The 13182-nt window shown below is 36.2% G+C and overlaps 1 protein-coding gene across 2 annotated transcripts; it reads right to left on the bottom strand.

Moving 5' to 3' along the window:
- Window positions 1-6197: 6197 nt before the first annotated feature.
- On the bottom strand, window positions 6198-11371 carry LOC129688486 (olfactory receptor 52E4-like). Of its 2 annotated transcripts, none has more exons than XM_055623329.1 (2): window positions 9992-10915; window positions 6198-6218 (listed from the first exon to the last, which is right to left on the bottom strand). In XM_055623329.1, exons 1-2 carry the CDS (start codon window positions 10913-10915, stop codon window positions 6198-6200), a joined length of 945 nt encoding a protein of 314 aa, XP_055479304.1. The 2 variants fall into 2 exon arrangements, with proteins under 2 accessions (XP_055479304.1, XP_055479303.1); XM_055623328.1 differs by lacking the exon at window positions 6198-6218 and adding an exon at window positions 11364-11371 and having other exon boundaries at window positions 9980-10919.
- Window positions 11372-13182: the final 1811 nt, after the last annotated feature.

Genomic DNA, 13182 nt, shown 5'->3' with positions numbered 1-13182 from the left:
AATTACTTAACAGTATAAAGGCAAATGTACTGTGCTTCACCCACTCTATGATGTGACAGCATCTCTATTGGATTATGTGCCGGGTTTGCAATATGCCTTTAAAACCAAGGCTTGAAAAAATGAGTAATACAATCTGGCTACTAGTGCTTGGTGTCTGCTTTCCACATACAAAATTTCTTTAATTCTCTTTTCCACCTTCATCACCTGTAAACTGAGGATGCCTCTCTCCCTTACCATAGAGTTAATGAAATAGTCTCTCCAATGTACTCCTACACTAAATATAGGAAAGTTTATGAAAAGCCTGACATTTTCCTCAAAATTAAATTAGTCATTAAGATTCTAAAGAGTAAAATAAACAGAACCTGAGGGAAATGAAAGATTCTTTGTAATATATGAGAAGAAAAATCCAGAAGAGGAAAATGCAAGAGACAAAGAAATGTGCACCACAGATACTTTTCACAAGCCATCACCATGTGGCTACAGTTGAAAAAGTAATATCCTAAGCATACGTTGATGTATGTATGCTTGCATGTAAGCATGTATGTATTTATGTATGTGTGTATGTACGTACGTATGTATGTATGTATGTATTTGAATTCCATGCATTATATTTCAAAAGTCCATATTTCTTAAATTAAGTTATTCTTACTTATTCTCTCTGGGATTTAGAATCATGTAGAAACTTAATGGAGGTTATGCGTGACCCTCAATTTCCTAAAACCCAATTCCCACAAAAAAAAAAAGAAAAAAGTAGCAGGTTCTCAATTTGATGATGAACCTTAGGATTCTGAAATAGCAACTTATAACCATGTAATCAATTTCTTGTGAACAAAAACATAATGACAACTAATAGTATTGAAGGCACGGAAGAAGGATAAAAGAAGCGGGAGAGGGGACGTTGCTGGGCAGATGGGTCAGATACTGTATCTTTAAGGCACACTCTTGCTTTACCTTTACCCCATTTTCTTTAGTATTCAAACACTGGTGAAGCTTTTTCAGAGACAATTAGTGGGTTACTCTGAAATACTTTTTTTCACTTTTAAAATATTACAGAGTTGTGGAGTTCACTGAAAATCTATTGAATATAGACAAGGAACTGGTTTATGGCATTAAATGCTTGGAGACTGTAACTACAATAGTGCATTATGAAATTATCCATGAAAACATAAATAAAAGGTGCATTGTTTGTAAATCCATAAACACAATCTTCTTAGTCTCTATAATGTTAGTTTTATGAATTTAAAAGGGAAAATAAGGAGACATATATGGATGACTTTAAAGAAAGGAATGGGAAGGATTAAATTTTATAATTATATCATAATCTCAAAAAATAAAAAAACAATAAAGGTGGATTAATTTAAATCATTCTTCTTCTATAAAAACATATTAAAAGCAAATAAAACATGAAAAACTATATAATAAAGTATGTTCAGCATATTTTCCCTAAAATAAACTTCCATCATTCCTACTTTAAAAGATAGAGAGAGAAAAACATACCTGGATGTTCCGAAGCCTGGACTGGCTTATGCTGGTTGCATTCACACAAAGTTTCACCACATTTAAATGTTGCCAGAAGAGCCACTACCCTTTCCACTGCAGCACGAGCTAGGAACATCATTTCCTTCTAACTCTTCTGAGAGTCATTCTCCTGAATCCTACCTTCCTCTACATGGAGCAAACTATCATCCGGACTAGAACACACACACTGAGATTTCACTGTTATTTTAAAATGCGAAGTATTCACCTGAGCATAAGCAGTAAGACCTATCTATTCTTGCATCATATCATAGCATGGTGATTCTTGGAACTGTAATGATAAGGTCAATTAAACATGAGCAACAGCGATTTCTTAGCATGTAGCTATCAAAGCTAAGTATCTTTTCCGCATTCTGTCTTCTGCCAAGACCAAGAGCTAAAGCAGATGAGTAAGAACTATTCTTATAAACATGCCAGTGCTACCTAGCATCAACTCCAACAAACTCTTTAGTGAATATCAATTCTATTGCACAACATTTTGCAGGGATTTCCACCGATATCTATGTGTGTGTGTGTATATACACATATACATAAATATGTATATATATATATATGCCTATATGAATTCCTGTGCTATGCACTCATAATCAAATCCTTCTAAATGCCAAGAAAAATTCAACTACTAGAGTAAACCACATCCCATAATTTTACTTTTGAATGCAATTAAACTCTACTTCTTCAGGTATAAGTTTTTCTATGTTCCCACTATTGAAATGCCAGAGAAATTCTCATCCCATTTTTAAACATACACAATTTTTAATGTATCACTGCATTTACTGCAGTTAATTTTAAGCCCTTTTAACCACACACAACATAGTACATGACAGCCTAAAATAAAAGTTGCCCATGTTATCCAAAAGGAGACTCTATATTGGCTTTTAATCAATTTTCATTGATAAATGTGCAGTGAGGACTAAATAATCTAATTCTTTAAAATGTTAGTTTAAAATCAAGCGAAGCATATTAATACCAATGAATCTTCTCTTTTCTTGGGTCAATGGTTGAGTTGGTTGGTTTCTTGAGACACAGTTCCAAGGTTTGCATGGTGGCCTCTAATTTGCCATGTGACTGAGGAAGGCCTTGAACTCATGGTCCTTTTGTTTCATCCCTTAAACTGCTGGAGAAGTTAGCAAGAACAACCATGCCTGAATCTAACGCATCTTTTTTTCTGACACCCTGACAGTCCTTGAAATGATTTTATTTTAATTCTTTACACAGAGCCCCCCTTTTCCTTGATATTGATTTTCAGCAAGTGACAGTATATATAGAGTTTCATTAGGGATCGTTCTAATTCCCAAGGTAGAAAGTTCCATATATCATTAAACATTATGCATTTTAATGTCAATAATTGGCAGATATTTAAAATTCTGAGTTTAATAAGTCACTCGTTTGATCTTAGCCATTCTGATGGGTGAAGGATGAAATTTCAAGGTCGTTTTGATTTGCATTTCCCAGATGACTAAGGACTTTGAGCATCTCTTTAAGTGTTTCTTTGAAATTTGACACTTCTATATTGATAAATCTCTGTTTAACTCTGTACTCCATTTTTTAATTGGATTACTTGATTTGTTGCTTTTTAACTTCTTTAGTTCTTTATATATTCTGGATATTAGCCCTCTGTCAGATAGAGGGTTGGTGAAGATCCTTTCCCAGTCTGTAGGCTGTCATTTTGTTCTGACGACACTGTCCTTTGTTTTACAAAAGCCTTTCAGTTTCATGATGTCCCATTTATTGATTGTTAATCTGAGAGTCTGTGCTGTTGAATGGCTAAGATCAAAAACTCAAGTGACAATACATGCGGGAGAGGATGTGGAGAAAGGAGAACCCTCCTCCATTGTTGCCGTTTTATCAGAACATTAGGAATAGTGCTACCTCAAGATCCAGCTATACCACTCCTAGGCATATATCCAAAAGATGCTCAACTATACAACAAGGACATTTGCTCAACTATGTTCATAGCAGCTTTATTCATAATAGCCAGAATCTGGAAACAACCCAGATATTCCTCAATGGAGGAATGGATACAGAAATTGTGGTACGTTTACACGATGGAACACTACTCAGCAATTAAAAACAAGGAAATCATGAAATTTGCAGGCAAAATTAGGGACTAGAAAAGAGCATTCTGAGTTAGGTATTACAGAAGCAGAAAACACACATGGTACACACTCACTTATAAGTTGATATTAGACATATAATATAGGATAAACATACTAAATCTGTACACCTAAAGAAGTTAAGCAAGAAGGAGGATCCTGGGTAAGATGATCAATCCTTGATCAGAAAGGCAAACAGGGCAGACATCAGAAGAGGGAGAAAACAGGGAACAGGACAGGAGACTAACACACTGGGACTCTGAAAGACTATATTCAGCAGTGTATCAAAGCTGATGCTGAGACTCATAGCCAAACTTTGGGCAGGGTGCAGGGAAAGAAGAGGGAGATAGAAAGGCCTGGAAGGGACAGGAGCTCCACAAGAAGAGAAACAGAACCAAAAATATCTAGACCTAGTGGGGGTCTTTTCTGAGACTGATACTCCAAACAAGGACCATGCATGGCGATAACCTAGAACCCCTGCTCAGATGTAGTCCATGGCAGATCAGTGTCCAAGTGGGTTCTCTAGTAATGGAAACCTGTACTGTTTCTGACATGAACTCAGTGCCTGGCTCTTTGATCACCTCCCCCTGAGGGTAGAGCAGCCTTACCAGGCCACAGAGGAAGGCAATTCAGCCAGCCCTGATGAAGCCTGATAGGCTAGGGTCAGAAGGAAGGGGAGGAGGACTTCTCCTATCAGTAGACTTGTGGAGGGGCATAGGAAGAGAAGAGGGAGGGAGGGTGGGATTAGGAGGGGATGGGGAAGGGGCTTACAGCTAGGATACAAAGTGAATAAAATGTAATTAAATTAATTTAAAAAATAAGTTGCTCATTTGACAAATGATACCAGGAACACACTGTTTACAAAAAAATATTTTATCTGACAAGTTCCCAAGTAATAGTGTTGTAGCATAATTAATATTTATTATTAATATATCTTTTAATTAGGCAGCGGTTCTTCCTAAACCAACTGTATACCAAAAATCACCACACAGAGACTGTGATTTATTTAATTAATCTAGAGCACAATGCAGGGAGTATTGGAGTAATCATTATTACTCCATCCTAAACCTCCAAACCCACCTAGTTTCCTATCATCCAGATTTTACCCATTGGACTTGCTTCTAGTCATATCTAAGGTCTGGTCCATCTCTCCGGGTGGTTCCAAGACCTCTCCTGAGGATTGGATTCTCTCTTTCTCTCCTCTCCTCAATCCTCTCTCCCACTCGGGACCAGGATGTCCCACCCTATCCTCTCCATTGCTCAGCGTTGTGGCTGGTTGCTTTAACTGACAATACAGAGGACAAATGGTAGCATGTTTACACAAACTTGAGACAGAGAATAAGCACCACAATGCGATGTCTCGATTGAAACCAGATAGTGGGGAAGAGAAACCAGCATTTGAATGAACCAGGATAAATTGGATACATTCCAAAAGAACATTATACCAACATAACAACAACAGCTGATGATGGTGTAGCTGATGATGCCCCACCATTTGAACAGATATTTCAAAACACATCTTCTCAGCTACAGTACAGCCCTCAGAAATGATTCCGTTCCCTGGCACTCTCAGCCCTTGGGTATATCACCACTGGTGAATCTGTGTTCAGTATTTCAACATTCTGAATGTTACTGGGCTTCACAATCATTTGTGAAGGCTTAAGATACACATAAAATTTATTTAATTGTAAAGAATTAAACAAATTACCTTCAAGTACAATTATCATCTTTTATAAAAGGTATTATTTTGTTACACAATACATCCTGATCACAGTTTTCCACCCTCTAGTCCTTCCAATCCCTCCCCCAACTCCCCATCTTCTTCATATATACTCCTCTTTCATTTTCCATCCAAAAAGAACATGCATCCCAGGGATATTAAATAAACAGGGCGGGCACAACAAGTTACAATAAGACTAAACACAAACCCTTCCATCAGGGCTAGGCAAGAAAACCCAGTAGGAGAAAAAGTGTTTCAAGAGCAGTCAAAAGAGTCAGAGACACCCCCACTTCCACTCTCAGGAGTCCCACAAAGACACCAAGACACACAGCCATAACATATATGCAGAAGACTTAGAGGTGACCCAAGCAGGCTCTGTGATTATTGCTTCAGTCTCGTGTGCTCTTGGGAGCCCTGTTTCAGTTGTCATGTGGGTCATGTCCTGGTGTCCTCGACCCCTAAAGCTCATAAAATTCTTCTTCCCCTCTTCCAAGGGTTCCCTTATCAACTTTATTCTGTTTTCTCCCTTATTTTACTTGAAATTTACACCATGACCTGCTGCAACATAGAACACATATGAAACCTGATTTCAAACAACTAAATGAGATTGAAAAAATAGAACAGAAGCTAAATAATATTATTCCTCTAGGTTTAGTTTCTGTTCTATTTTTTCAATCTCATTTAGTTGTTTGAAATCAGGTTTCATATGTGTTCTATGTTGCAGCAGGTCATGGTGTTTTTCCTTCCACCCCGTAGCTCCCTGGGAATAATGATCCATGAGATGCAAATGTTATTTGTAAATACCTAGTCCATGTAGCTAGGCTCTTCTCTGAATAGCTCAAAACTTAACAACTCGTTATATTACTCTAATTCTCCCACATGACTGATTATCTGGCCTCAGGTAACATAAGTTCTTTCCTCCTCACATCTTGCCTGTTAAATCTCCATGACTGGCTCTATCCCAGAATATTTTCTCCTCTTGGATACTCCACCTCTCCTATTTCCTGCCTCAGAAATAGGCCATTAGCTATAGATCATTATTGGCAGGTGATGCTTTCATACAGACAAAGAAATCCTTTCTACAATTGAACATTTTCTTTTGTCTAATCTCTCATTTCTCACACATGAATATAAACAATTTTAACATGATTTTATCATTTCCCAAAAAATATTATAAGAAAATATATTCTATTGTACTTGATAGCTAAATTGTTGCATAAACATTATGTTCATGTTCTATTTTTCAAATAGAACCATATTAATGTTTTCAATTTTTCTACTGAAAGAAACATAAATAATATGTACATTATATTCCAATAATTCAATTCTTTGGTATGTAATCAAGACAAAGAATACAATTACATAGTAAAATAAATGTGTTAATTTTTTATAGCATCTCTAATGTAACAGCACTAAAATAAAACTAATCAAAATGTTCACTGAAGTATAGCAAGCTTGATGCAGTATAAGATATGTATATTACTAGGGACCATATTGAAAGTGCCCAGTACCAAGAAAGTCCTTTCTGCCGGTTCCAGCTCATTCTATCACTGACATTACTCTGTGAGTCTTTACTTTTCATTGAGCTTTGTCAATAATACATTTTGTCTTAGATTTCATTTGGATCATAAAAACAAAACTTGCTGTTACTTGAGTAAAAACTATAATGTATATTTTCAAGCAGAAGTATTGCATTTACAAGGGAAGGGAGGAATAATTACGTAGATAATATGCTCATTTCAATGATACTATAATTTCAATATAATTTATACTGTCATTGAAGATCCATTAGGAGAAGTTTGGAGAAAGAATTGAAATTATTCATTAATGTACACACACAGTTTAAACATTATTCCTTCTATCCTCTTAATTAATAAAATAAACTTTAAAAGATTTGGCCCAGAATCTGGAAACAATCTTATCTACTTTTCTTTTGAGGGACATCTTGGTTATTTCCAATTTCTGGAAGAGAAACCTCTTTTATGAAACTATTTCAAAGCAAGGCCATAATTATGAGCACTGTCTCAAAAGTAAAAAAATCTAAAATATAATAAAGAAATACTGAAAATTAAAAAAAAAGATTTGGCCCATTAACAAAGAGCCTAAACAGTCACCATGTGTTATTAATTGTAGAAACACTATCAGAATTGTTTGATGTGTGAGTTTGAAGACTTAGGACCTGGCGAGATTCGCTCAGTGGCTAAGAACACTAGTTTGTTGCAGAGGGCCTGTGTTTAAATCCCAGCATGCATATGGTGGCTCACGGCCATCCCCAAGCCCCGCTCTAGGCTGTCCAACAGTCATGTATACGGTGTCTATCCATACATTCACACATGTAAGCAGAACATCCATGTAAAGAAAATAGAAAATAGATCTGGAAAATTGCTGCGCAGCACATCAGCCGTATACATGGCCTCAGGGTCCCAAGCTGGCTTGAACTCGCTCTGGAATGCAGGAAAGAATTGAATTTGTAATTCCCCCTGCTTTTCTTGAGTATAAAGGATCACAAGCCTGTGCACCCTCTACTCAGATATCTGTACCCACATGACAAACAGCCTGATTTACCCTAAGAAACACTAGAAAAGCATGACTTCTTCATTGAAAAAACATGGACTGAATTTAGAAGAAAGCATATAAACAATGTACTTTATTTGCAATGCATTCTTATTCAACATTACAGCAAAGTCAGGAGTAAAAATGGAAGGGAAGAAAATCAAGAAATATATTAAAAAATATAATAAAAATATTCTGAAGTTATATTAGGATGATAATTCCACAAGTTTGTACCCACAGGAAATCTGAAAAAAAAAAAACTGATTTTGATGTATCTCATATCCAGTTGAGGTAGTTTTCCCATTTCTTTCATGTCTTCTGAAATTTTTATGTGGAAGTAGTAATCAGATTGAACCTCAAGATTTTCCAACACTTACTAAAATGTCCTTTCAAAGTTCTTGGTAACACAGCAAGATATATAAGAACTGGAGGATACAGGAGCTCCACAAGGAGAACAACAGAACCAAAAAATCTGGACCCAGGTCTTTTCTGAGACTGATACTCCAACCAAGGACCATTCAACCTAGAACCTTCACAGAGGTAGCCCATGGCAGCTCAGTCTCCAAGTGGGTACCCTAGTAAGGGGAACAGGGGCTGTCTCTGACATGAACTCATTTGCTGGCTCTTTGATCACCTCCCTTTGAGGGGGAAGCAGCCTTAACAGACCACAGAGGAGGACAATACAGCCTGATATACTAGAGTCAGATGGATGGGGAGGAGGACCTCCCCTATCAGTGGACTGGGGAAGGAGCATGAGAAGAGATGAGGGAGGAAGAGAGGGCGGGATTGGGAGGGGATATAGATGGGGCTACAGTTGGGATACAAAGTGAATAAATTGTAATAAATAAAAAATATATATTAAAAAATAATAAAATAATATGAAATTCAATGATATTTTCTTGCATTTATAAGATTAATGCTAAAGTATAAGAACATATTAACTTCAATTTTTATTAACTTTGTTAGTGTTTTCAAAGGTAAATTTATGAAAGGTTTTATTGTCTAATTATAGTTTCATATAAATGTTTTTTATTTTGGTACTATAGTAGCATGTATAGCAGAAAAAGAATATGATTCAGAGACAGATATGAGGATTAAATATCATGAAGGCTGAAGTAACTATAGGAAATTAAGGAAACTCACATAAATAGTAATACTGACAGAGAAGCCAATATTTTAAATATATAGCTCAAAAATATTGATCATGTATCAAATTCTTAAGATGTGTGTCATAAAAAAATTTTCCTTTTTATAAAAACACTACACACTTTTCGCTGCTAACATAGTAAACATCATTGTCATTATATTAGAAATTATTTTTACACTTTTTACTTGGGCTTCATTCCTCTATGTTCTCTAACTCTCATTAAAACAAAACAACAACAAAAAACTTACAGAGGCTTGAGGCCCCACAAGAGGGAGCCCATGCCTGATAACAGCCCAGAGGGAGGAGGGTAGGAATGCAGGAGCCAGAGGAAACAAGGGCACTATGAGAACACAGCCACTGGATCAACTAAGCATCACTTACAGAGACTGAAGTGAAAACCTCCGACCCTGTATGGGTCTCACCTAGGTCCTCTGCATATATTTTATGGTTGTTAGCTTGTGGAGCACTTCACAGTGGGTATAAGGGAGTCTCCAACTCTAATTTTTGCTTGCTTTTGGTACCGTTTTTTTCCCTACTGGGTTGCCTCATCCAGCTGTGATATGAGGTTTTGTGCTTAGTCTTATTGTTACTTATTAGGCTCTGTTCCATTTTTATCTCTGTGAGCTCTGTTTATTGTTTTTGTTTTGTTTTAGTTTTTAAGAGAAATGAAGAAGAAGTGGATCTGGAAGAGGGAGAAATGGGGGACTGGGAAGAGTGGAAGGAGAGGAAACTTTGGTCATGATGTGATCTATAAGAGAAGAATAAAAGAAAAAAATGGCAAGTAGACCTTTTGTAAGAGAAACATTGAGTGATGACTCCATGATAATGGTTGAAGCCTTTGATGTTGTTGTCAGTTGGAGAACACTGAAAAAGATAAATGCTGAAAATCAGCCCGGCAGTGTTTATGAACCTCTGATTTTTTAGTTACTATTTCTTTACAAATATCTTCATGACTCCCTCCCTAATTTGTTTGGTCCTCACTCCATAAATTACTGGATTTAAACAAGGAGGAACAACCACATAGAGATTGGCCAAGATGATGTGAATGTAACGAGGAACATTTCTACCAAACCTATGCGTCATAAAAGAGAAAAATGCTGGTGTATAAAAGGCTAAGATGACACAGACATGGGACCCACATGTGCTAAGGGCTTTGTGTCTGGCGTCCCTGGAAGGAAGGCGGAAAACAGCCTGTAGGATCCAAACATAGGAAAGAGCAATGAGAATTAAGTCGAAGATGAGAGCGGCGATGGTAAATAAGCCATAGATGATGTTTATCCGAATGCTGGCACAGGCTAGACGAGCTATCCCCATATGTTCACAGTATGTATGAGGAATAATGTAGTGTCCACAAAAGGGCAGTCGTTTTAGGAGGGGACAGAAAGGGATGACAAGAAGGACAGGCCTCCCTACCACAACAGATGCCATGATAGCTACCACCTTGTTGGTAAGAATAGAGGTATATCGAAGTGGGTAACAGATGGCAACAAAACGGTCAATTGCCATGGCCAGCAGCACAACAGATTCCATGCCAGTGTAGGTATGGATGAAAAACATTTGAATGAGGCAGCCTTCAAAACTTATCTCCCTAAGGTTCAACCAGAAGATACCCAGCATCTTGGGAATCGTAGAAGTGGAGAGGCCAAGATCAATGAACGAGAGGAGGGCAAGGAAATAGAACATGGGCTGGTGAAGATTCTGTTCATTTTTGATCACCCAGAGGATTGTGAAATTCCCCACAAGTGCTATCAGATAAACAGCAAAGAAAGGAAAGGCTATCCAGATGTGGAAAGCTTCCAGACCAGGAATGCCCAGCAGATAGAAGAGAGAGGGATGTGAAGCAGATTCATTAATAGAGGACATCCTTCTGAAACTATTTTTCTTCTGGAACTCTTGCGAGACTATCTATAATCTTTCTTCGGTATTTCTGGGAAGAGATAAAAATACATAAAAGTTGTTAATTAGTACATATAATGACATATCGAGCAAACTCAAGAAAATAGTTACAAAAAATAAAGCAAATATCAACTATGTGAGACAGTTAAATAATCAGCTATTACATTTAGCACTATACAAAGATCATGGGAATTAGAACCTCTTCTCTGACAACAGCTACCTGATGATTAACAATCCCCCTCAGTTCATTAGTTTGCAGACTTTTTGTCTACACAATATGATATTCAGGAGAACCTTTTTAATAGTTAATTCCTTAATAACATTTCCAAGCTACCTGAGTTCAATCATATTTTAGAGAAATACCCAAATGCTATACAAAAGAGGAGGAGAAATTGCAATGGTAACAGATTACAACTCTGTCATTCAGGGTCCCTGATCTTTAGGTGTTGCCCAAATTGTCACAGTTTAGAACAGTCCAACCAACACCTCGAAACTGAAATTCCTTTCTTAATACCAATACATACATTCTAAATTTACCATTAAAAGAATCCCAGGGCAAAATAGTGTGCATTAAAAGATGTCAAGATTATTAGAATAATAAAGAATAAAGAAAAAGTGACAACTGCACAATGAAGGGCAAACAAGGAGACTGGGAAAAAATCAGAAACAAACCTATTGCTATATGCACTTCTAAATTTGGTAAGGTAAAATAGATTAATTTTGTAGTTACTGTCTCTTTATCTTAAAAGAAACATTGTTTTCCAGTGTATGGTAAATACATTTTACTGTGTTGAATATCTAAAAGTAGTATTCTTAGAAAAGTTTTATTTATTTTCATTATTTTCAAAGTGTGTTTTAACTTAAAATATTGATATATTCTAGGTATATAAGAAAATAATAAATTTGGAAGAATTATAAAGTTAGACTTGAGGTTTTAATCTTTTAAATGTGATAAAATAAGCTTTACAAGGATCTATGTTTATTGAATTAATACATTAATTTCTTCATAAAAATCATTGCATATACCTTTGAATAATTTTAAAGGCAATAGGAAAATAAGGAAGGTTAAATCAATATTATGCAAAGGAAATATATAAATGTACTGAAATTATCCAAATAATCAGGCATCTGTAATTGAAAAGTAAGAACATAATGACGTGATGCCTATTGAAACCTGAGCATCAAGATTTAGGATGATGGAACAATAGGCTCTCCAATAGACTCAGTAAAATGTAAAGAAAAAAGATGTAGCTGGAAATTATGGCTTCTTGTAGCTTTAGTAATGTTCCATATTAATTATTTCACAAAAAATTAACCCCCAAAATCATTTTCCAAGACAGAGGAGGCAATGTATAGTTAATGTTTAGCACAAAGGTGTTTATGCCAGCTTTATTCATGGCTCTTCCAATGGGGGAATTACTCAAAACCCACATAATAGGGAGAAGTTTATATAAGGAGAATCTATTCAACAATTATCATGGATTGATTATTAATGCATAAATTGTTAGTCATGCTTCGGTTATATACCCTTTAATATGAAACTTACTTAACATAACACATATTGCCTAGCATGCATAAATTTTTTAGACAGGAAAATGAAACTTTATTGCATCAGGCAAGAGGTCAAGGGTGGAGAGGAGCCAGGAGCAGACAGAAATGAACACAAGTGCAAGATTTAAGTTAATTAAAAATTATACCTTTACAGTGATATAAAATACATAGGTACAGGCATGGCTCAAAAAAATGTATGAATATAGCCAGGCACAGTGGTGCGTGCTTGTAATCCCAGCATTCTAGGAAGCAGAGGCTGATGGATTGATTGAGTTTGAGGCCAGCCTGGTCTACAAAGCAAGTCCAGGGCAGTCAAGGCAACACAGAGAAACCCTTTCTTAAAAAACCAAAAGAGAGAGAGAGAGAGAAAGGGAGAGAGAGGAAAAGTGTGTGAATATGTATGCATTTATAAACATGTGAATTTCATTTTAAATAAATCAAATTCCAGTCAGGAGAATACTGTGGGAAGTTTATGTTTTTTTTTCTCCAAAAATGTGTGTGCTTTGTCTCTATAAGTTGATTATTTACACTCCAACTGAAAATGAGATTATCCAGTGATTATTGTTCTGTGCCTTAACAAAACTCCCTCTAAAACCACCCATATTGTTGAGAATATTACCTTTTTTTATTAGGGTGTCTATCTATCTATCTATCTATCTATCTATCTATCTATCTATCTATCT

The sequence above is a fragment of the Psammomys obesus genome, unplaced genomic scaffold, assembly GCF_907164565.1.
Source record: "Psammomys obesus unplaced genomic scaffold, mPsaObe1.curated_primary_1811, whole genome shotgun sequence".
Taxonomy (NCBI): Eukaryota; Metazoa; Chordata; class Mammalia; order Rodentia; family Muridae; genus Psammomys; species Psammomys obesus.
The sequence above is the reverse complement of the archived record's forward strand: the minus strand, read 5'-3'. Positions and strand labels throughout refer to the sequence as shown.